This window comes from Dermacentor silvarum, chromosome 4 (assembly GCF_013339745.2).
Source record: "Dermacentor silvarum isolate Dsil-2018 chromosome 4, BIME_Dsil_1.4, whole genome shotgun sequence".
Lineage (NCBI taxonomy): Eukaryota > Metazoa > Arthropoda > Arachnida > Ixodida > Ixodidae > Dermacentor > Dermacentor silvarum.
The window spans coordinates 111,458,928-111,484,813 of record NC_051157.2 but is presented as its reverse complement, the minus strand read 5'-3'; the positions used below and the strand labels follow the sequence as shown (position 1 = coordinate 111,484,813).

At 47.4% G+C, this 25,886-nt stretch overlaps 1 protein-coding gene across 2 annotated transcripts in view; it reads right to left on the bottom strand.

Moving 5' to 3' along the window:
- The window catches only part of LOC119450498 (regulating synaptic membrane exocytosis protein 1), a 130,010-nt gene that overhangs the window by 43,029 nt on the left and 61,095 nt on the right, over window positions 1-25,886 (bottom strand). Inside the window, exons 2-6 of one of the 2 annotated variants that reach the window (XM_037713973.2) lie at window positions 18,394-18,748; window positions 16,113-16,226; window positions 13,362-13,523; window positions 12,576-12,921; window positions 5,413-5,486 (exon numbers count right to left, since the gene is read on the bottom strand). In XM_037713973.2, coding sequence (XP_037569901.1) covers window positions 5,413-5,486; window positions 12,576-12,921; window positions 13,362-13,523; window positions 16,113-16,226; window positions 18,394-18,748 — 1,051 coding nt within the window. Of the gene's footprint in view, window positions 1-3,465; window positions 3,714-5,412; window positions 5,487-12,575; window positions 12,922-13,361; window positions 13,524-16,112; window positions 16,227-18,393; window positions 18,749-25,886 lie in introns of both variants that reach the window. The other variant, XM_037713972.2, reaches the window with a different exon arrangement.

Here is a 25,886-nt window from a genome sequence, read left to right as displayed (position 1 = left end):
GCAGTTATACACGACATGCGTCGCTTGAGAAAAAAAACGGGAGACTGCGAAGGGGGCACAGCAGCCGACGACATGGCGCGCGCTGGGCACCGCTGCAGAGCAAACGGTGGACGAAGCGATCGACTGCACCGTTTGTTATAGGAAGCGTTACAAACAGCCACTTATTAGGTTGACTTACCACTTATTAAAAACTACTTCTTAAGTTAACGAACGTTTATTTGCGCTTGATAAACGTTATATGACTAATTGAGGCGACACAAACACGTTAGGGCGTGAAATGCCTGCCACCTAAAAATACACGAGTCTAAGGGCGCCAACATAAGTACGAAGGAGCGATAGCTCACACCTACGTATCGGAACTGCCCAGCGGTGGTTTTTCACCAAAGTTCCGCAGCATAATATAAAAGCTAAAGCGCGTGAAGCATGGGTAGGAAGTGACGGCGACATAGACGGCGTCGTGGTCTCGAACCGGAAGTTGTAGTAGAATACGCCGTACCCCACAATCCCTTGCGACAACCGACATTTGGCTATCCACCTATTGAACCCGCGCCACGCGCAGGCCTTACGGCGGCGCCACCACAAGATGGCGCAAGCGTGTGCGGTGTGAAGCGCGAGAAAGAAAACCGGCTCCGTACACGTTTTGGCGTTGGCAGCATACGTTGTGCCGCTACAATTGCTTCAAATGCAAATCGCAATGACGTCGGCATTCATCGGGCTATGGGTTCTGCCGGAATACTTTTCAATTGGATAACAATCAATAAACCCCATTTCCCTTTTTTTTTGAATGCCAGACAGCTCGGATGCACATTCATCGCTGGTCTTCCGTTGCAATACCACGAATAACTGGCGATTTTTTTTTCAGGGTTGTAGTTCTGTTGTAGGCCCATAATAATTCACATTAGCCCCTACCTGTATAGTTAGCCGTGTTAGCCAGGCAAATACTACGCCTTTCTGGTAAATCGCCACATGGTAGGACTAAATAATGTTTGCGAAACCACTGCACACACGCTGAAGTCGGAAAATGTGAGCAAAAAATAACATCGGCATATGGGCGAATGTGTAGTTAATGAAGCGCGTCGAAACAGGCGTATGGGAAGTCGCCGTGAGATTAATAGCTGCTTATTCCATAAGTGAATCGAAAAGAATTACTATGATCGCTCAAAATGCGACGTACGGGACAAACACGCCCCCCCCCCCCCCCTCCACATAATTTACTAATTTACGTCTTGTTAGTATATTCTTGTACGCTCACGTATTATGAATGTGTAGCCGTGCCTGAGATATGTCTGTTGAGACCTGCGCTTGTTCTTTGGATTTTTCATGTTGAATCAGTGTGGAAAGGTTACCTGGATTTAACACAAACAACCTGAACCGCTTCTAACGATCGCTATAAGCGTCTTCACACCGCTAACATTTTACCGAGGTTACAATTTGATCGCTGAGCTCCTTAACGATGATCTGCTACAACCCTCCTTGAATTATTCCTTCATATCATGGGCTTACGCTATCCCGTCCCCCCAAAAGACTAAAGAAATAGAAAGGGCATTAATTCTGTAGGAAAACTAATCTTGTTTGCTCTAAAAAGTTTCACATAGTCGGGCAAATTTGATGACGACTCTACTTGCCTTAAGTTGCCTAGTGCTGAACAGTCTGCCTTGCACATGTGTCGCGTATCAATTAATACAGAAGGTCTTGACTCTTTATTGGAGCAGTCGCGCAGCTCCCCCCTTAATTTGCGGCCGTAACTTTTGCGTTAGCCGCCGGCTCCAAGCTTAACCCGTCAGGCTCGAGGCGACAGGTTCTGAACGGAGCAGTGCCGGGTGCATTTTCTGCCGCATGCGAAGTTTTTCTGATCGCGACTTTCAGACGCTACCTACTTCGTAAGCATCTCTAGGGTGGCAGAAGTTTGCTTGTCCCTCGGGCTCTTCTGCTGCGCACGTTTTACCGCCAGCCTTTATTGTCGTGCAGAAAAGCACGCTTGCCGGACAGAGTGGCAAGCTGGATGACCGAACAAGCGCCGCTGGGAGCGATAAAGTATCTTTCGCCACGTGGCTGCGCGTTGGGCTGTTATTTGTGGCTGAGCTACGTTATATGGTTTCGTGCAGCGATAGAGCTTCCTTCACCTGCTCTCCGGCGTCGACCAAAGGCAGTTGCGTTAGAGCGGTTTGCGATGCATATCTAAAAAAGCTTTACAAGGCTTTCGCACGTTAAAGAAATGATCGAGAGGAGACGTCGGTTAGGAAGAGCCTTAAGTTGAATTTAAATTCATAAATCGACGACCCGTGTCTTAAGAAGACGATCTTAGTCCAAATCATCTCGAACTGTGTTCTCGCGGTCGGCGTGCAACAGCGAAGCGTATGGTATGCCCGTGCTCATTTTATACTGTCACATGCGAGGCTTGCTAGAGAGGCGCCATGCTTTTGCAAGAGCTAACCACTATGCCTAGTGCTCGCTAATCTAGTGGCACATGAGAATGTGATATCTTTAGGTCGGATGCAACGGTAACACCATGTAGTTTTGGTACACGCTCGAAAGCAAACAGCCTAAAAAAACAGCACGCTATGCGGGAAGAGATACACCAACGCGTCACCACTCTTCCCGTGACGTATGTGACGTCACGTGACGTCACGCTGGCGTATCTGCTTCCGTGTTTCGCCTTTTTTTTTCACTATTTGCTTTTGAACAGTTGTAACAGCTACGCAAGGGGCTATCACAGTTCAGACCGCAAGGAGAGGCTAGGCAATCTATAGGGTTGCAAACGTCGTACGCTCATCATCCTATCTGCAGCTCGTTATTGCAAACACACGCGCTTAAGGCGCAAAAAATAATGAGTGAAGGGAGCGACTGTCGTCTTAAGATTCGGTCAGTATGGCAAAAAAGAAAGCAGTGGAGCTGACACACATCTGATAGCAGCAACGGTGTGGGCAAACGAAGTTCGCGAAGAGGGTGGAAACTTAAATGGAGTTGACCGCTAGCACGAGCTAAACAATGCCTGGTGCACGTAAACAAAGACCTCTTAAACTTTTTTATGCGGTATACAAGCCGTACGTGCTCGGAAAAAAAAATCAAGAATCCACGTAGGCCTCATACTTTACAGAGAGATGTTTATTCTCTCTCTCTGTCCGAATGCGCGGTGTCTCAGCGAGCGCCACAAGTAGCAACGCAAACCAAATCGTAACGCCTCGACGTCAGTCTCACTCTATTCGTCAGTGCAGCCGTATGACTTCTGCTTATTTCTGTTTTTGTCCTGTTCTCAAAGCGTGGTTGCAAACTCCCGATGAACGTCAACTCCACTGTTTGCAGCGTCTCCCGTTTCTGCGTGCCTGCATGTCTGCGCACGCTCACGTGTGTGTATGTTTATGGGTACGTGCGTGCGTGTGTGTGTGTGTTTTGTTTGTTTGTTTGTGTGCGTGTGCGTGTGTGACCGAGGGAGAAGACACGGCGGGCGGGCGCGCGCTTGTGTACCTTGAGGCACAAGTCCTCGTTCAGCGTCGCGCTACTGCTGGTGTCAATGCCCGAGTCCTTGGTGAGCGCGTCCCTGCAGCCGCCGTGGTCCCGATTGAAGCGCACCGTTTTCTTTCGGCACGTGTCGGCGGAGCCGCTGGCCGCGCTACAGCCGCCGCCCTTGGGAGTAGTCGCCGTGGCGTACGCGTAAGGCACGCTCGCCGCTCCGCCCCCAACGGGGGGCACACGCGGCGCATACGCGCAGTCACCTGCAGCACCGTGCATGAACACCGTCACACGAGGGAGAGAAGAAGAGACAGAGAGGAAACAATTCCCAAATGGGGACCTCGCCGTCAGCCTGGCGTTGGCGCGCACATTCTTATCATTCTGGCTCTCTTAACGACTTGACCAGTAAGTTTGTCTTAGTTTAGCAGGGCAAAAAAGTTCAGAGAAAATGGTGCCGTCCTCGTTTCTGCAGGTGTGCAGGTATGCGGTAAGCAGCAGACCCTTTCGTTCCGGAAAGTTCCTGGGTCACAGCTGCCTCGTGACATCAGCAGCTGTTAGCTATACCGTGATCTATAAATGAGACTGGTGAATGAGTGAAACTGGAGTCGCATTAAGGTAGGTGACAGAAAAGAAGCATCTACATGACAAAAATGTAACAGAAAACAAACAATATTGATTGATTGATTGATTGACATATAAGCAACCGCTTTTGCGACGAGGCGACATTGAAGAGTGTATCTGAGTACTCCGTGCTGTGGAAAGTTAGCGCCCAATGTCTTTGAATCGTGCGCCCATATGTGGGTTGCGGAGTGTATCTTTCTATGGAAAGAAATTCCGCATAATTATCGCGGACATACAAGAAGGAACCACACCCCGCCAGAAGTCATTAGTTCTCCACCTAAGCATTCATAAACTGCACCGTATTAATTGTGGCGAAAACCGGAGCGCAAACAATCGCTCGTGCTTATCACGAGGCTTTCGCACAAAACATAAGCTATAAAGAGATTAAGCCTACGTTTGGGCACATCACTGAGAATAACGGTTAGGGAAAAAACACAATGGCGAGCTGATCGGCCGGTCTAACCTGCTTACATTTTGTGCGTAGATAACTTATATGCGTCTCGAAATTATGCTGTCTAAGCAGATTCAGCGGCTATCTAATTAGATGAAGCAACTGTAAAGGGCTGTTCGTAAAAGGAAGCTGAATGTCCCGTTAACGATTCCTTGTGGTTGAAAAACAGCATTGTGCAGTCTTGCAGGAATCCCAACCTAATGGCTATCATATATATATATATATATATATATATATATATATATCCTTTTCAATGGGAACATAAAGTAAGGATACGGGGAGAAAAGAACGGGGCATAACACACAAGTCCGAAGGAAACGTGCTTTGCTTGCATGACATACATACTAACATACCATCAGATAGAGGCACACACGCACAAAAAGATGCATCGTGAAAGATAGACGCACACAGTGAGATAGACACAGTGACAGAGAGAGAAAGAGGGTGAAGGGATAATACAGCAACTGCAACACATAAACGAGCCATAACGCGTTACGTGTGACGAGAGGCTAAAAAGAAAAAAAAAGAGACGGCTTTCTTTAATTTTGTTTCTTTTTTTTTTGAGCGCGGGCGCCACAGTGAGGCGCTCACACACACACACACACACTAAAAGGTAGCTAAGAAAGGAGGAAGAAGAGGAAGTAAGGCAGGGCGATAAGTGCGTGAGCCACGCAGCACGGTACAACAGCTCGCATTGGAGGAAGAAGACGCAGCAGCTCAGCGGACAATGCAAAAGAGCGAACGACGACGCCGACTGCCGGGCGAGAGAACACGAAGACAAAAAGAAAACAGTTGGGGCGAGAGAGAGAACGATTTTGGCCGTTCCATAGAAAAAAAAATAGATAAAAAGGACCAAGAGGCTCTGGCCCGGCCGGGAAGAAATGGCTCACCGAAAGGAATTTTTTCATTTTGGCATCGAGTATTTCCTGCTGCTTCCACGTGCGATTGAATACGTCCGCCTCTCCTGTGAGCAGCAGCGGCAGCAAGCAGCGTTGTGGTGACGGGGGTGATTGGGGAGAGAGGGAGAAGAATGGGAGGAAACAATAACAACCGAAGTTCCGCGATCAGCTCAGAATCGTTTAGCCCCGCGTTCAGAGTTAACCCCCCCTCGTACGTCTCCCCCACCTCGCCCCCAGAGCGAATGCTACCATCTCGCGCTCTCCGCTCAGAGACGTTAAGTGAGGAGCTGCTGCCGCCGCAGAGAATCGGCAGGGCAGTTGTGGTGCATGCGTTCGAAGAGCACTGAGACATTGGGATAAAGACAAAAAAAAAAAAAAAAATCGTAGCACCGCTTCTCTAGAGGTTACATTACCTCGCAACAGGAAGCCACCCAGTGCAATGCCGGGTAACCAGTGGCGTTTCCCGTTTCGGCGGCGTCCGCTCACCGATTACGTTCGGGGTGCATCTGGCGCCACGGCCAGCAAATATAGGATACCGATTTCTCGATTCAGCTTGCTATAAATGCACCGATAAATGGGGGTAAACGATATTAATACCGTACGTCTTTGTACCTACGATTCAAAGGCGTTGGACTACGACTTCCCAGATAGCTCATTTTCCTTTTTCGTTGTTAACTTATTTTGGTGTCATGCGGGCGGATGAACAGCTGGAAGGACGGCATCATCAGATGTGTGCCCATTTGACGTAAGTTTCAGCAGCGAGCGACGCGCATACTGTCGTTTTCATGCAAGCGCAAGTTCTTTTTTCTTTTAGGTTTACGTTCTAGTCACTGAGTCACACTCACTTTCATATAAGAAGGGAAGCTTCATAACGCACTGTTCCTATGATAGTGGGAGTCAGGCTTACCGTTTGATGTCTGTACCGTTTTTCAGACCATCAAAATACATTCACCTTTTGTTATTTGGAAACCGTCAGAAAACATGGAGTGGAACAAGAGAGAGAGAGAGAGAGAGAGAGAGAATGCATTTGACCTCGTATAAAGCCGCGACAGCATGCTGACAGTATCATCGTCCAGCACCCTTCACAGCAATGCAAGGACGGCAGGCCGGAGGGGCGCGCACCATCTCAGTCCTATCCGTGCGCATTTCTCTGAATAAATTTTCATTCTCTCTCTCTATCTCTTTGCAGTCTCTCGAGAATTTAACAGCTCGGCGGCAAACGATGCCTGACAACCGGGCGTTGCCCGACACACCGCGGCAGGGCACAACCGTTCAGAGAACACCATTGGCCGCTGCCATGCGCTGTAGCCACTCGACGGCATACTACCCAACCGGCCATCTCACCAATCTACTCGCCTTTCTACGCAACCTCCCAACCACCAACGCTTTTCACAGTTCATTTCACGCTCTCATTTCTGTTAGCATCCCTAGTTGTGCCCTCGTCCCTGAAGAAAGAAGCGGGAGAGCAAAAAAAAAAAAAAAACGCAACAAATACTGCCTCCGCTTCCTTTTATCGTTGTCTCGCCAACTATGGCGCACGGTGTTCGTTTACACACGCGCTCAGGCCCTGACGGCACGCACGGCGCGCGCCGAAGTTACAGGGCGTCGCCGGGAAAAGCGCGCGCGCTGGGAAACGGCGCATTGCTCAACTCTCGCTCGGAACGCAGCCGACCGCCCGCCGCGATGCGGCGCATTATTACGCGCGAAAAAACGCGGCGCATTTTGGAGCGAACATTGTTTACGCATATTTTTTTCGTTCTTTTCTTTTTCAAAGAGAGCGAGAAAGAAAGGAAAGATACGAAAACAGCGACGACCGTCCATCTGGAAGGAAAAGAGGAGGAGGAGAGAGAGAGAGGAAAGAAAGAAGCTTCCCATCTAGAGAACTACCTCCTTTCCCATTAAGAAACTAGGAAAAAACATCAGTGGCGGTACCGGCAGAGATGTAGCAGCGGCGGCGAAGGCAATGGTTGAAACAAAGGGTGCAAAGGGAAGAACGGGATGCAGCGCCGGCGAGGGAGAGAGGAAAAGAGAGCGGGAAAGAGGGAGAAAGAGCGGGTCAGGCTCGTTTTCGACGACGACGGCGCAAGCGTCGGCGGCGTCGGCCGCCCTTGATGCCAGACGCACCCGGGAGCTAAAAATAGCCGCCGCGCGCGCGCGCCCGCTGCACACACACCGAGTCCCGGAGCAGCAGCCGCCGCCTCCGTCGCATCCCTTCTTCCTCATTCACCTCCTCCTCTCCCGTTCGTTCTTCTCCCCGCACCCTCGCGCCTCTTCGCCACCAGCTCACTCCTTTTGCATTCCCCGCTTCCCTTTCCTATCCAGATACCGCACTCTCCCTTTTGCGTATCCCTCCTTCCCTCTTTTCCCCAGCCAGCCGCCGCTTCCCCATCGAGCAGCAGGCGGCGTGAGCACGCCTTTCCATCCTTCTTGGTGCTATTGATCGCAGCCTGCAGCCACGGCCCTGCTCCTGCTGCTAATATTAAAGTGGGCGAAAGGGAAGGTGGCCGGGAGGGGAATAAGAGGGCGGTAAGGAGGGAGGTGCGCGTGTGTTCCCCAGGCGAAGACTGCCGTACTATGACACGAATATATGGGAGAGAGAGACAGAACGAAGAAATAAGAAAATTAAGGAAAACAAAGAAGGCGTGGAGCAGAAACAAGTGGACAATCGAGGGAAGAGGTGGAAAGAAAGCCCGGAACGGCCGGCTACACACTGTGGGCGTCAAAATAGCTCGCACGAGAAGACGCAGGAAAAGGCGACGAGTAGAAAGGAGAAGATACAAAAAACAGGAGTGGCGGTAAATTTGTACGAACAGGGACGAGAAAAAAAAAAGAAAGGGAGCGAACAGAAAAGTGGAGTGAAGGAGGTGTAAACGTAAACGACGATGCACGAGATGGGGGCGATTCGAAACGTTTAAAAAAAAAAGGGGGGGGGGCGGGGAAGCGCACGACGAACGCTGCGAACGGGGGAGAAAGAGGGAGGGGTGGGGGGGGGGGCGAAAATATCCCCCAGAAAGTGAAAAACAAAAATCGAAAACTCACAGGCGAGCACAGGAACACAATAACGAAGTGAGAAGCCGTAAGGGCCGTTGCATGTTCGAGCGACAAAGACGATGAGCGGAGGTGCGTACCCGTTTAAACAGAGAAGCGAGTGATGAGTAAAAAAAAAAGAAAAGAAAGAAAGAAAAAAGAAGAAAACATACAGGAGCAGGAACGGCACAATAAGGCGAAGCGAAAGCTCTGATGCGAAAGAGTAAAGGATGCCCCTCTTCCCCGCTTCAAAGTGCAATTGGAGAGGGTTTCCTATGAGACGCAAAAACTCGGAAAGAAATGCAAAGGACCGGAGAGTGTTTGCTAGAGAACGAGGAGAAAACACGAGTTTGCCATAGTCATCCGTTTTGCAGTTTCTTCCTCTAAAGAAAACAAAATAAATATCGTGGACGGTTGCAGCAAGAAATAAGAAGGCCAGAATGGTCGAGACGCGTACAAGCACAGCGAAATGTTCCTCATGACGCGTATAGAACGAAAGGAAGAGAGAAAGTTCTGGCTCGATAAGCATGCGCCCGGTCAGAGTGATAACAAAGCCGTATAGAAAGGCCGTTTGTCACGAAATGCGGTACGTGGCTGCTAATGGTGCGAACGTTTGTCTCAACTGGGCGAGGCAGGCACACTTGGTTGCGGTAAACACAGGCAGTGATATGTGTGTGCGTTATTTGGCTTCGGTAAAGCCGTAACAGCGCTACAGATGCGGTGCGCATGATTCTCCCTCGGGGAGACCGACAATTGGTAGCGCTTTGACCAAACGCAAACTAGCATGTATGTTGTTTTTTGTTCTCTTCTCGAGTTGCTGTTAATGCCAGTAAATGCGCCACCACTATTTCGGGCGTGCGAACGTTTCTGTTTATGTATTGATTAATTTTTTTGTTTACCCACTTTAGCTGTCTGAGTCCCTGAGTTCATCGGAGCAAGAAGCGGCCGATATGATTACTCAATCAAGATGTCGCCCCGCCAGTTATGCTTAGCCTATACTCTAACTGCACTTGCGCCCTCTCTGGGCTAAAGGCATCCCGTAAAGCGACTGTATAAAAAATGGTTTTTGACTCAGCCTCTGAGTCTACATGAACGCCTCATTATAGGCACACTGACACTATTATCGAATTAAAGGATAGTAATAGCCAGATGAGGTGAGTTACAGCCGCCAATCTTTAATAAAATCTGATCAGACATAAAATTACAATAGAGACATTAAACTTTAGACAAACCATACCCACAAGCTTCTGGAAATCCGCCACCTTGTTGAAATTGATACATTATCTAGTGGGAGCACACGTGTCTATTTGGGGCATGAAACAGATTTTCAACAAAACAGATCGCCAACGTCAACTGAAAAAGTGTAATCAACGGAATTGGAGGCATCGCCCACAGTAAACTAGACATCTTCCGAAATTCCAGTCGCAGAAAGGATCACTGATATTCAAAGTATTTGGATGTTGTAAAAAGAACTGGCTAGCGATTTGAAACCAGGAACTCCTTTAGTCGAGAAATTCTGAACGGAATTTCCTCCCTACGAGACCTTCCTGTGGAAAATGCGCTTAAGGCGACAGACGTACAGTCACTAATTCTATTACCACGCTTCGTCTGATCAAGGCCCTCGCACGGTGCTATGACACTTCTCTTCAACTCAAGTGGACGATCGATCCTTGAAAACACGGCGCCCCCTTTTCTTTTTTTTAAAGCTAATACGGAGAGTAAACTTCAACTAAATCGCACAGCAACAAGCTTTATTTAAGTGCAGCTTTACCTCCGTGACGTCACTTAGTGCAGTCGGGGCAGAATCAGGGCAGAATTGGGGCAGAGAAACGAAGATGTCCCTTAAAAGAACGTGTTGCTGAGCTAGTTGATTCACACTTGCAAGTTTAAACAAGCGTACACTTTGCACACGGAAAGAAATCAAGAGAGACACACATGACAGGCTCTACACTGTAAACTAATTTACACCCTTGAGGGTGTAAATACGAGGTTGTAGAGCGCTGTCACAGCGGTAAGGGCGTAAGGGTGTCAGTTATAGTTATTAAGGGTGTCAATTACACCCTTATGCACACTTAATATTGTAAATTACTTTGCAGTGTACTCACCGCAATGAAAACATTTTTCATCGGAAGGAAGGAAAAGGCTGACGTCAGTGGCAAAGCAAGAGTTTATGGAAAAAAACTGCAGCGATTATTGGCTGTATTTTCTAGAATGTGAGATAATTATCAGTTTTTCGTTTATGCACGGTGTGTGTTTAGTTTCTTGCACATTTTTGTATGTCTGTTGTCAGATCCTAATTAACTGTAGTTGCGAGTACGTAGAGATTGTCTCGTGTACGTATCTCTGTCATCTTTGGACAAAGTGTGCGCTCATTTTAAACTTGCAAGAGGACGTCTTTGCTTACTTGTCTGCCGTGTATACCTACGTTGGGCTCCATTTACGCCAGACAGTATTCGGAGGGCTTATATTTGCGCTTGGCAATTGAAGCCCTAGAACTGTGTGATCGATTACTGTGTGAGATCGTTCCAGTTAATTGAAGTTACGTTCGCATGTAACAGGCTTATAGCTAATGGTAGGCACCGGGACCAGATCTGGCCAGTGACTCAGGACAGAAAGAAAAATATACCTTTCATGAATGATTCTCGAGAGCACTGGCTCAAACCTTGCCTTTCGATAGCCCTCGTTTGTCAAAAATTTTCAAACGAGCGCATGGCATATATGCGAACACGCGCCAAGTGTAGAACGATATTTGCTGTATGGAACGGAAATGAAGAACATTTGGGAGACCAGTCCTCAGTCGCTTCCCTCGCTTCCTGAAAGCTGAGGACGCCATGTAAAGAGATACGTAAAAAATATAGAAACAAGGCAAGGCCTCTGTTAGCCAGAGAGCGATAGCACCGCGGAATAAGACTTTTTTTTTAAAAGGGAAAAGGCTCTGCACGCGACGGTTTTATCCTGTCAGTGCCTAGACTTGTGGCACCATCCACCGAAGAAAAGGGAAGCACTATATATATATATATATATATATATATATATATATATATATACTTAGCAGTGCCTCATCATTGTCATAATGTGAGGCATTTGCCGCTCGTAAAAAAGGAAAAAATAACATTTTAACGTCAACGAAGCCGCAATGTTGTTTACTGGCCATAGCTTTGCATAGCTATCGGAACGTGATTCTGGAAAGAAACAAGAAATCAACAGATGTACTTATAACCGAGCCAACACGGTAGTTTGGTCGAACGAGGAGCATGCTGCCGAAAACGGAGAGGGCTTTCAGCCACGAATCCCTGACATCTCGCTTCCATCCCATTTTAGGGAAGCACGGAAGTTCCCTAGATAGTGCCCCCACCCTCTCTTTTTCCTCCGAGGGGTCATGTGAAGAACACAAACTCGAAGAGCACGAACGGCGGTAACCGGAAACTCTAATGCGTTGATTTTGAGCCCTCTCCCGTACACGTGTATGAAACACATACGTACGCTACGCGAAGTGATAGTTCTCGTGGGTAAGCCTCATGCTCCTATGGACACTGCTCCCATGCGTCGTATATCACGTGATGCTATAACTACAGGGAACGTGTAGCGCACTACCCTTGAGAAATGCCCTCTGATGACTCGGTAGTTTTGAAACACAAAGGAAGCTTAAGGCGTGTAGTAGTATACTGGTGATAGCAGTAGTAGTAGTAGTATTAGTAGTAGTAGTAGTAGTAGCAACTTACCAAGTTTTAAAGGTAGAAATAAAAATGAAAGAGGATGGGCCCCGGGCACCACTTAATGTGTATCCGTTATCTACTAAGCACTAACACACCGGTGCGAACCCGGAGGTAGTGAGCCGTGATTACTCTGCGAAACCACCGCCGTTTCATTTTACGAAAGCTCGCGCCACTCGTTTCGGCAGACTTCGAATATTCCCAAGTCATTAGAGAGCAAGGGACGGCTATTGCATGGAGACGCATCCGGAGAAAGAAATCCGACCCTTCGCATTCGTCCGCTCCACCCCGCTACCGTACTGGCTCGGCCATGAAACGCAAAGCGTACGAGGTGACACAGCGGATATACTGTAAGGGACTGCTTACTAAAGGAGGGACAGCGGGCATAATATATGTATATGTATGGTTGTGGACCTTTTTCGCTGACGCTCTCGCTCTCCTCGCAGCTGGAGCAGTCCGGCGTGGAGCGGGCCTCGTCGTCCGAGGAGCTGAGCGAGCGCTGGCGCATCTTGCGTCCGCGCTTGTGCCGGTGCGGCTTGGGCGGAGGCGGCCGCACGCACTCAGACTGGTCCGAGCTCAGCGAGTCATTGCGCACCACGGAGTCCACCTTGCGCCGCTGCTGCTGCTGCTGGGCCTGTGGCTGCTGAGGCTGGAGGCCCGCCGACACCGGGACACCGCCGTGCAGGTGGTGGTGGCCGCCCACCTGCGCGCCCTGTAGGGACGACGGTACCTGCTGCTGCTGCTGCTGAGAGAGGGCCCCCTGCGCGACGGCCAATCGACGAGCACTGCACATAGCTGGACGAGGCTCTGTGGCAAAATCGTTTGTGTTTTCACGCTGCCGCGGTTGTACTCGAGGAACGAAAAGCAGAGGTGGCAGACGTGAGTGGTTTTTTGCGTCTGCTGTACATCACCACTGTCCTTGCACCGTCATTCTAAGAACCTAGGGAGTACATCCTTCACACCAGTGACTAATTCCCCCTGCCCCCTCCCAAGCTGTACTCTACGTTCGAGAGTTCCAGTACTCCCCCATGAATACCTGCGACAGCGCGGAGCACGAAGCCGCAGCACGCTAGCTGCCCGCTGCTAGGTGTGACGTCGCGTACGGAATAGACCTCGTGTAGACCTAAGAATAGACCTCTGACATCGTGCACCGAATAGACCTCGGGGACGGGCGTGTCCTGTATGGGAGCGCTTGCTTACCTGCATGGAAGGCCCCTGTTGCTGCTGCATGTGGTGCGGTGGGAAGGGCTGACCCGGCTGCGGCTGTAGCCGGGGTGGCCACCGGCGCTCGGGCGAGGGTTCCCGCGACGAGCGCAGGTGGGGGTCACAGCCGGACAGGCGCCGGTCGCCAAGACACGGCTCCTGCGACACAAGGCGCCCAATGCGTTGTTACGGACGGACGGACGGACGGACGGACGGACATACAGAGACATCATTGAGAGCTGGAGATGTTAGATTACCGAAACGCCGGAAATGCAGAGACATTATTGAGAGCTGGAGATGTTACTCCAGAATATGAGGGATAAAGGTGTAATAAAAATAAGCAGGAAAGAATAAAAAAAGTGGAGAGAATAAAAAGTAATTAGTAAAAAATATTTAAAAATACAGGAACACTCATTTATGAGATAAAATAATATTACCGAAACGCGTCATGTATGAGGCGTGTGCTGCAGCTGGGCTCCTCTCTGGCACTTCCCTGTGGACACTTTGCGCCATCTATGGGCGCCGCCGCGAAGTCCGCGCATACGCAGTGGCACATACCCACGGGAACGGCCCACATTTTAGCATTTTAGAGCCCAGCTCTTAGACGCCCGTTCATGCGTTGAGCATCGGCGTGCCTCATCGTCCCTCGGCGTCGCCGAGCGAACGCGGAGCGCATCGGAGAATGAAAGAAGGCGATAGCGAGGAGAGCGCGAGGAGGAAGCGGAGGAGGAAAGTATGGAGAAAGGGTGAGGATAAAAGCCGAAGACTGACAGCGAAAAGAGCGCGAAGAGGAAAGCGGAGGAAGCCCCCTGAAGCACCACCAGATGGCGCTCACGTCGGCCGTCCGGGAGAAAGAAAAAAAGAACCAGAAAGCTCACCTTCGCGCACAGCGTCCGCCGCAAGCGTTTCCCGGTAAAGATTACGGTTGCATAAGCTGCAGTTGCCGGGAAGCGGCAAAAGTGTGGCCGGTCTATATATAGCGCCACGCATCGCGGCTCTGCGAGTCGGTGCAGAGATCGGTGCGATGCCTCAGTATATCGCGAAATGAAAACATGCATAGAGCTGCGCTCAAATTTCGCATTAGAGAGTGTCGCAGTCGTCCATGAATGTTTTGTTCGTCTTGTTGTTCTCATAATTTGCCGTTGGTCCCAAGATAAACGCTTTCGTTCGCTTTATTTACACTGGGATATCTTCGGGATCGGCTCATATTTTTGGTTAGGTCAGAAAGCTGGAGAGAGAGAAAGAAAGGGAAGGAAAGACAAGGAGGTTAGCCAGTGTAAATACCGGCTTGCTACCCTGTACTGGGGAAAGGGGTAAAGGAAATGAAAGGTGATAGAAGAAACAAAAAAAAAAAACAAAAAACAAAACAAAACAAAAAAAAACAATAATAATAAAAAATAAGAAATAAAATAAAATAAATAAATAAAATAAAATAAAATTCGCGCAATAAAGAAAGCTGGAAAGGCACTGGTACGGCAATGTCAAGAATGCTCTTCGCAATAAAGAGAAACGAAGAAACCCTCTAATAAGAGCGATACGTGAACGAAGTAAATCCTATGCAGGACCTGCTTACGGCCTGTTAGAAACATAGTATTTCTAGCTAAGTATTTATAATTCACGAAATGCCGCAATACCACAAACCTAGGCGTGAGCTGCAGCGCCTGTGACGCCATCTTGAGGTGTACGAGCTCAGCCAGAGCGCGCGAAGCCACTGCTGCAGTTAAGTGCTATATATATATATATGCTGCTGACGTAAAGGTGTAGACATCAACATAATCATTAATGCATTGTGACGCTTTTATTTTGCTTCGACGAGGACAACATGCCACATAAAAAGGTATCTAAGGCTTCGAGGCTGATCAAAGCACCACAAGATGTTGCTATCAGCGCTACAGCTGCGATCCTTGCCCTCGGTGTTCCTGAATTCCGTTAAAGGCGAGCCATTCCACAGACATGCTAAGGCTATATTATGTATCACCCGTATTATGTCAGTGGAGGGCAGCGGCCGGTGCACCATTATATAAAAATGAATTTGTACAGTAGGTTGTTTTTAGATTTTAAGTATGTGATCGCTTTGCCTGTTAGCGTGTTAGCTTGCCCATACAAATTATACAGACTGCCTACAGACAAGTGTCATCAACCGGTCCGCTTCTGTTTGCTTAATTGTGGTCCACATATTTGCAGAAACTCTCCGGATAATTGTCGACAAAAGAGCTAGAGGTCATACGCCCAAATGCCCTATAGTATAAACATTCTATGGACTTTCTAGCAAAAACAACATTAAGGCTTTCCGTCGGTAAAAAAGACTACAAATGGGTCTGCAGTATTCGCATTTTTGTAATGGTCGGAAATCTTATAAAGCGGCAGCAACATGCAGTACGAAGTCGAATATTCAAAGCAGGTGAAAACACTCCGCTTTGGGCTTGCGCTACCTTGATGACACTATACTCTACTTGGGGTATACTTTGGGGTGTGCTGTGCAGCTACGATGCTTTATGAGCATGACGAACGATCTACTCTAGATGGCAGTGGTAGCAAAAAAAAAAAAACGGGACCAAAACGGGAAATCGGAATCATCGGGATTTTAAGCTCGTTTCTTCCACCTTCGTCGTGCGAATTTCCTAAGTTTTGGCCGGTCTATTTGGGGGCGTTTTCTTGTGTACTGTCTGTCTATGCTGCTTTTGAAGAACCGAATGACTACTACTAAGGCGGACCATTCATTCTCACACTTCGCGTGTACAGACTTACCTGTGAAGAATACTGCCGCCGCAGCTCCCGCCCTCCGAGGTTTCCTAACCGCTGTAGACTTCCTCCCCGCACAAGACCCATGGGCATGGACGTCGGGTGGCCGGTGTAGTTGTCCTACGGAGAAGACGATGCGGATTATGCGCACTCGTTAACCAGAAATAGAATAAACATAAAGAAAGAGGAGAGAGAGGGGTGTGTTTGCAAAATCTATAGTTCGCATATATAGTGTGCAGTATTCAGGGCGCGTTAAAGGAACACTAAAATAAAATATTAAGTCGAACTGTACTGAAAGATATAGGCTTCTCTATAGCGAATTCGTCAGTCGTAGCGAGAACAGGGCTTTTGTAAGCGAGAAAATGACGGAAGTGGAAAATCGGAATGGCGCCACCTGTCTAGCACTGTGGTACCTCTCCTGTGACGTCAGCAGTGGCTGATTCACAGAGAGCCGGAGAGACGGGGATCACGTGAGGATTACGTCAACTCGTCCGTTTTGGCGTGGTCGATTTAAATTGAGAGGCAATAGCGGTATACCTTCGGTGGCAATTTTCTGTGCAATAAAGGCATTCCTTTGCTCACAGAAAACCGACGATAGACTTCTAGACGAATAATGCATCAATCTAACTCGGCCTAATATTTTGCTTTAGAGTCCTTTAAGCAATGCACGAAGGACACTAGAAGTAATAGGAAGAGGGAGATACGAAGAGGTAAAGGTAGGGAGGTTAACCAATGACGTGCCTCTTTGTCTACCCTACACGTGGGGAGGGGGAAAGGGAAACTTTAGCTCGGGCCCAACGCCGATGCCGCCTATTCGAATACATGTAAAACGCATAAATACTTTTCTGTTCCTGAACCTGAGTTTAATCAAATTCGTTTCATTTGAAAGGTAAAACTTAATTCTAGTAACTGGTGAAGCTAAATTCTGATTTAGAGGCCTCAATATTTTTATAAGTTTTGACGAAAATTGGTAAATTAGAAACAAAAAAATGGAAGCAAAAAGTTTACAAATTCGTAGCACTGCAACAGTATATAACAGATACCGGAGTTCTATAAACTGCATCTGTTAGAGCATCTAGAGGAGACGAATGTGATGTAATTTACAGCTTGCGTGGATTTGTTAAAATATTTACAAGAGTTCTGCAAATGTCCTTTCACAAACTAGTAATCTATTTCACAGGGCTGCATAATATGTCACTTTTTTTCAAGACATTAAATGTATAATTAAATGCAGTCCTGAGAATTGTTATAAACGTAATAGTTTCGTTTATCAAAATATAGCAATTTTCAAAACATTTTATAAAATGATAAGTAGCGTGTTCCTATTCCATATTATACTTTGTTTTTATGATGTCGCTTTTCTTTCTCTCCTGTCACTAACTTTATTCAATGTACCCTTTGCTTTTTTTAAAGCATGTAAAATACATGCGCGTTTTTAGAATAGGATATGTGGCAGCATTTGCTAGCAAAGCCTTTTTTCTTTTCTTATTTCTCTGTGATCGTTTTAATCTTTTCTTATCTAAAGCGAGAATTGCGCTATGACCCCTATTTGGCGCTGCAATATGTATGTATGTATGTATGTATGTATGTATGTATGTATGTTGTATGTGTGTATGTGTGTATGTATGTATGTATGTATGTATGTATGTATGTATGTAGTGTATGTATGTATGTATGTATGTATGTATGTATGTATGTATGTATGTATGTATGTATGTATGTATGTATGTATGTATGTATGTATGTATGTATATGTATGTATGTATGTGGTATGTATGTATGTATGTATGTATGTATGTATGTATGTATGTATGTATGTATGTATGTATGTATGTATGTATGTGTATGTATGTAGTATGTATGTATGTATGTATGTATGTATGTATGTATGTATGTATGTATGTATGTATGTGTGTGGGCGTGTGTGCGTGTGTGTGGTGCTTAATAATCGCATCCACGTAGGATGGATAGCCGGTGGACCATTAGAGTAACAGAATGGATACCAAGAGAAGGGAAGCGCAGTTGAGGGCCGCAGTAGAGAACTAGATGGGGTGATGAAGTTAGAAAATTTGCAGGCGCAAGTTAGAATCAGCTAGCGCAAGACAAGGGTAATTGGAGATCGCAGGCCTTCGTGCTGCAGTGTACATAAATATAGGCTGATGATGATCGTCTTGCTAAGGAACCAGCTACTAACGATTCCGCAACGCCTTTACGAACCAGAACACGAGCGGCATGCAACGTGTTCCGACAGATACCAAGTGGTATACGTATATATAACGTGGCGCACCTTTTCGGCAGAGTGGGCGCGCTCCAGGCGACCCCGGGCGGTGGTACCGCCGGCGGAAGGCGGCACGAGCTGCGACCCTCCGTGTATCCACTGCCCGGTCTTGATGAGCAGCTCCTGCTTCTTGCGGCAGAGGATGCAGACCCAGATGACCTTGGAGGAGCGCAGCGTGACCTTGCCCCCGCAGCGGGCGCAGCAGCGGATGTTGCAGTAGTTGCAGATGTGCCCGATGCCGTCGGCGAACTTGGTCTTGAGGCAGATCTGGCAGGTGGCCTCCAGCTCGGCGCCCAGCTTGCGCTGCTCGGCGCTGCGCTGGCCGATGGCCGACTCGAGCAGCTGCACCTCGTCCTGCTTTTTCCTGCTGCGGACAAAGAAGAAAAAGCAATAGCTCGTGAGCGAGGGGTCGGTAAGCAACAGCAAGCAATCAAATCGAATCGTATCACATCAGATCAAGTGAAACCAAGTCAGTTTCCGCTTAACAGGCCGGGCCAGGAATACAATCCGTGAGGCCTTTAGTAAGGTCGTGACTTTCTTTTCAGGGACAGCGCGCAGCAGCGCACCGAAATAGCGTTATCAGAAATTAATACAGATCTAAATGCGTATTCATGAGAGTACGCAAGATATGCAGAATGAGTGAAGTACTTATACTACGGGTGTGTACCTACAGGTTGTAGCAGAAACCACGAAGAAAATGAAAACGAAAAGAAAAGACACATCAGTGGTCTTACTTAAGGCCAAACGCTTTATTACACTATAAGGCGTGGCTATAGCGAGCGTAATGGTCGCAGCCCCGTCACGTTGTACCTATATAGCATTGGAGCGAAAGACCGCGCAATAACGGTGCGGTGCGAGGTCCGTGAAATCACCGGCCATAACCGCGACTTCTATAAGTGCTACTGGAAACGTAAGTGCGAAGGTGTACGGTTGGCCCAGCAAAATTTTCAATGATGGCGGGGTCTTCACGCACAAGACTGCACGAACTATAGAAAGATGAAAGCTTTGGAAGACAACTCAAGCGGAAACGGGCAAAGAAAAAAGAAAGATCATAGTTTAAGCTAATGGTGGCGTGAGCATGCATGAAGCCTGGACTTTTGAGAGACGCAAATCAAGTGCGGAATGTAAACCTCAAATGCAACTTCACGGCGTAAGGGGGGCCGCGAAGTATATTGTACCTTATCCGTCGCTTCTGCATAAGAAGACTTTCGTTGGCTTGTGTGCTCGCAGCAATAGCAGTATGATGCACGTTGACCTTCTAAGCGTATGTCAGATCAGGCAATACGAAAGAACGCGTACGTTTATTGAGATCATAGGAAACATTGAAAAGCCTCGCGGACAGCCCTAAGCAGAGTTCAAAAGTGACACGGCGTTTCTCGTATCTCGACATGCAAGCTCGTTAGCAACACGCGTTTGATTTGTGGAGCAAGACCACAGTGTACACCAGCTGTCCAACACATTTCCTTACACTGCGCTGTCGATCACAGAAACCAATCGAAATTTAGGTCTCCCTGGAGGCGCGCGTGTGATGCGACAAAGACAACAACATGAAAAGGATGGCCAGGGGGCAACTCATTAAGCAAAATGATTGTTCACACCTGCAGGGGCAGTACAGATGTAGCTGTACATAAACCGATTCGTTATATGACTGCTGTCACGCGGGTGAGTTATTTGGGAAGACAGCAGCGGCAACACCCAGCAGCAGCCTTGGTCAACAAAGCCCGGGAGTGTTCGCGAGGAAAGCGTCGCTTCAAAAGCCCGATGGACTTAGGAGGACGTTACGGCGAATCATCATAGCCCGTCATGAACAGTTAGAGGACTTGGCAGCTCGGGACATTATTGTGAAAGGAGGAGTGAAACAGCAGGTCGACGAGTGCAGCGGCCTAAACGAATACGATGCCGACAACGCCATGCGCTTCGCTCGGTCATCTGCGTTCAATGTCCACGAGTTGCATTACTCTTCAGCCATCCTTTACTACTACTACTACTACTACTACTACTACTACTACTACTACTACTACTAATAATAATAATAATAATAAATTATCATTTAAATATTAAAGAGGAAGCACAGAAAGAACAACGCTAACACTAACAAATAATGAGTTGTTCGCTATCAAGCGCCAAGCATTGCATTGGACAAAAGCAGGCGAATACACGCAATATTGCCGCGCGACTGGTCGCTCGAGGCACTTTGCGTGTATTCGCCGGCATATTTTACGCTCGGAAAAACACTATTATGTAGCCCGTATTGAGCAACAGAAAGCTGTATCGGGAGTTGCTTATGTTGAGTTACAATTATCTCATTGATATTTTCATTTAATTATAATAAATGATAAGTTGAATAAATAAGACTAATTATCTGATTATGCGGAATGCAAGAAATATTCTGAGTATCTCCAAGCGACGGCAAACAACATTACCTTGGTTCTGTCCAGCTACGTGTCATTTGCATATTTTTAAACTTTGGTCCAGGTTAATTGAAACACCTCGTATACGAGTGTAAATATATTTTTTTAGTGCTTATGCAAGGTAGGTGTAGGCTTTGCTTCTTTTAATAGCTTGGAGTGTAAAGAAGCAATTAGGAATACCACCCTACTATAGCCCTCGGTTTCTATATCCAACAGAGGTTGCTCATTAGAAAGTGCTCATTAGAAAGTTCTGCGTCCAAAAACCTTATTTTCGAAATTATTATTGGGGATTTCATGCGTGAAAACTAGATGCTTCAAAGAATCTTGGAAAGTCTCTAGAGTACTTAGTACGACCTGCTTGAAAGACACTTAATTGTTACGGATGATGATTATAAAATTGCCAACATAAAAAAAAACAAGATTTTAACCACATCGGATCACTGAAAACATTCAGCCGAGGATGTATCACATCGTGATATAGATACAAATCGATCAAGGTTGGCGCCAGACATGAACCTACGCAAATAATTCCTTCCTGTTGCAAATATATTTCCCTGTTCCCCGACACAAAAGTTGAGGTTAAGTATTTGCGCAGTAGCTCCGAGAATTTATAAACGCTCACACCGGTGGCGTTTTGAAGTGCAACTGCTCCAAAAGTGTCTAAATTCGCAACAAGCCCAAATGTCGAGGTTGAATTAATACAACCAAATCAGCAGTGTAAGCGCAATATCTTCTTTTAAGGTTGAGAGAAAAAATATATAATAAAAACTAAAGTCGCTCCCCTTGTACGCGTAAGTGTGACCAAACCCGCGCCGCAGGCACAGCCTAATTATGAAAGGTCATACGAAACGTTTTAAACGATTATCGGGGATTCCGTGTACTTCTCTAGAACGACTCAAAAAAGTGTCCAAAATTAAGATTTTCAACATAGCAAGCCCTAATTCTGACGTTGATTACACTCAAAGCAGCTATAACCACTAAATCTTCTTTTAAAGTCATTAGAAGAAAAAAAAAAGAAGAAAAGAAGAAGAAACAGGACACTTTAGAGTCGGACGCGTAAATACGACCGAATCCGTGTCGCAGTCGCAACCTAGTTACGAGAGGTTCTACGACATGTCTTCCACGACTATCGTGTATTCTACGAGTTACACTATAGAACGGCACCGAGAGGCAGTGTCGCAGTCGCAACCTAGTTACGAGAGGTTCTACGACATGCCTTCCACGACTACCGTGGATTCTACGAGTTTCACTAGAACGACACTGAGAGGCCCCTATCGCTTAAAAAAGATGCCCCCCTTGCTCCTGCTGCTGCTGCTGCTGTACAATCACTATATAGCGTCCAGGGGCCCCCGAATTTCGACCGAATACTGCCGCAATGGCGCGGTCTCTGCGCGCACAATGCAGTGAGCAGCATCGTCGTCTTCTTGCGTCGAGTAGACGCAAGATGCTCGCCGCTGCTGCAGACGCTGGTACATACGACGCCGGCCGCGGATGCAAAACGAAGAATAGCCGAGACGACCGTAACGATCCGGCTCGCCTCTTTTCTCCCCCAGCGTCGTCGTCGTCGTCGTGGTGGTGCCTCTACACATGATATCTTGCGCTCGCTATATGCACTGGGCCGCGTCTTCGTGGCACTTTTGTTAATTGCGTGGTCTGTGTGTTAACCTTGAGCTGTCGCGCTATGTGGGCGAGTAGTTGGCACAGCCGGTGAGAACGCAGGCGCGTCCGTTACCCGAGGCTGTGTTTTGCTGGCGGCTAAAGAAAATAAATAAATAAATAAATAAATAAATAAATAAATAAATAAATAAATAAATAAATAAATAAATAAATAAATAAATAACACAAACAAAGGAATGAGGGGTAAAAACATTTTGGAGGACGCTTAAGCTGCGCCTTTAAGAGTGGAACACGATAGCATTCAAAGATCCCTGGCTGCTTATCAGTTCTTTTTTTCCTATATTCAAATGACAATCCGACGCTATAACATTTTCAAGTTGCGGTTCAGCTGTACTGTACGATTTTTCTGACGGATTTTACTTTGAGAAATTCAGTTTTTTGTTCACTAACGCCTTGCGCCACGCGATAGGCCTGCCCGGTCGGGGTGGTTCGGGATGATTTGGTTCGGCATGATTATTTCCGCCAACGACGCCGGCGCTTACACCGACGCCGGATTTTCCGCGACACGGGGCTCTTAGCGCTTTCGCGTTAAAAGGTTTCGTAATCATCAGTGAGGGTAGCTATATATGAGCTTGTTCTCGCGTGGCACCTTCTACTTCTACGCACAAAAAGGCACATTAGACAACGAATGGCGCTTAGACAACACATAACAGACAGCACTGCGTGCTGTTTAATGCGCTTTTCTGTGTGCGCCACAACAGTGCAAGATGTCGTACTCATCAATTACGAAGTACCAGCATGCCAGGACACTTCATAAAGCGGACAATATCTCCAGGGGTCAAAACAGCTGCTCGGCCTTAAATGTAGCATAGAAGGAGCAGAAGCGGATTCGGGAAAACGACCACGCCCCGTTCGCGTGATAAAAAAATTTTACTTCCTTGACGAAATAAATTTTGGAAGTTGGATCTTCAAGGATGCAAAAAGCTATTTATGTTGGGGAAGTCACGTCTGCGGACCATATCTGCTACGATAGCATTTCAGCGTTACAGTGCACTATGACAATATTACCAAACGCGCGTAGGCTATTTGCACAGGAGAACACACCGGAATGGTGCGTTCGGGTTTAAGATAGTGCCAACGAAGGCTGAGGCAGTGCGTGGTATAGATGGAATAACATGCCTGGGACCCAAGTATAAGCTCTTCCGTTCCGAACGGACGCGGTGGCTGTGTGTTACTGTATATTTGTCAACGTAAGCTATATATAACGTGGTGCAAAGGGGCGCTTTATTATATATATATATATATATATATATATATATATATGCGCACGCGTGTGTCTAGACATCGACCAACCCAGAAGACAACTGCGTCACTAAAAGACAGCAGATGCGCCGAAGTAAAAAGAAAACAAAAACAAATAGCAAACAAAACCTGGAAAGAAAATGCTTGCCATGAAGGAGTAGTATATGTATATGTGCCACCAGTTCTCGATCCTGTCTGGACACGCGCGCCCTGCGTGGTCTTTTTGGACGGCTCGCGACCGCCCTGCGAGGCGCGCGGGCCGCGAATTCTGTACACTTGCATGCGAACACTTCTCCTTGAGCACCGCATGAAGAATGACGAGTGTGCGCCTCGCAGACTCTCTGTACTTCTTATTTATGCCGCTTTTTTTTCATCTTCTTCTTCAGATGGAAGGACACAACTCTTTTAGACAGCGCCTTCAGAGCCAACCTCTATATACGCAAAGCGATAAACAAAAAGGAGAAAGAGAGAGAGATGTTAGTGAAATGCGGCGCTCCTCAGAATGGCGCCATTTCTCATCGTCGAGCTAGCGGCGATACTGCGAGCTACGAAAGAAAACAAACACTAACAACAGGAGTTGGTGAAGAACAAGAAAGACGATAGAGGGGGGGGGGGGGGAGGAGATGCAAGTAAAATAATTTTACTTGCTTCCGGACCGGCCTGTGTCGGTCGGAAGGCCGGCTTCGCGGTTGCTGCAGCTGCTGCCTGGACATATAGACAAGTGCCCTTGTCGAAATGTTGGCTCCAGCTACATTCCTTGTTCTACCGCTGTTACTACAACCCATTGGCTGTAGCAGCGCCGAAATATTGCAGTTCGATTCCCTGCGGAATCAACCTCTCCACTTTTAATGCATATAAGGTGCTGTTGACGTAAGTTAGAGGCCCCATCAGCTACTACTATATATGCCGAAGTGTGATAAAAAAAATTTAGGCGAGCTTAGTGTTCACTTTAAGTGTCCTTAATGGCGCTAGCCCCTAGACCTTAGCTTAACGCACGTCCTTCTCCTGCCACACCCAGAGGAGCAACTGACGCCGTGTCCTAACGCGCCGGCGGAGCGCACGTTAATTTAGGACATGAACAATGAATGGCTTGTACCCCCTCAAGAAATGGCTCATACCTCCGTAAACGCGGCCTCCCCATTACTATGACCGAAGAGAAGTGAAATTCTACGCTGGAAGGATGAGCGGCAACGGAGCCAGCGGTGCAAGACGACGAACGCGTGAGCTGTGGCACGAGCGCGTTCGCGCGGTTGCGCCGAGGGGCGCCAACGAGCCATCTGTGGAAGAAGACGACGACGCTCAAGCCATTGCTGATGGTGATAGTTAATCATCGTAATGATGAGACGGACCTGACGGTTAAATGACCCTTTCCTTAACTAAACTTACGCTCCTATGTCATCTCTATCCTATACAACTCTTAACGTGAAAGATCACCTCGTTTTAGATGGGTTTTTATTATTCTCACGGTTTCGGAGACACCTCAACTTCCGGTTATTGTGGCCGACTTCCGGTGTGCTCCTTGAAAAAAAAAACATAATGTGCCTAGGTGCTAGCACCCTAAAAGAAAGGTAAACACTGAACCAAGACGAACATAAGTGCGGCGTACAAAAGATTTGGCCATTTCCCCCGAAGGGCGAAGCATCGACACCCATAGCAAGGTCTTGCGTTCAAGTGTTTCGCTTGAACTCCTCAGACGGTGTTCTAACTATAGATGAGGGCGCGACATTGTTGGCGTGACGCGGCACGCAAGGAAACTGCTGCTAGACAGAAGGAACAGCGCTCTACGCTGTAAAATAATTTACACTCTTAAATGTGAAAAAAGGGCGTAAATTTGCCTGTAACTCACACCCTTACACACGTTTTGTGTAAGGGTGCGAGTTACAGACAGATTTACACCTTTGCTCACTTTTAAGGGTGTAAATTATTTTTACAGTGATGACAGCTACTAGGTGACTTACAACGCTGGTAAGACGAGAATCGCCGCCGGTGGCGTTGCTCCTCGATGGTGCATGAGACGGGACCATGTGAGACTAAGGGAAGCCGTCGGCGTTAGTAAGCGGCCAGTGAAAGGTAACGTTAGCTTGACGTTCACTGCCCGTATACCACTCAGACCGGTACATACACACGGCAGCTATAGGCAGGAACGCTGGTGTACACTTATAATATACGCGT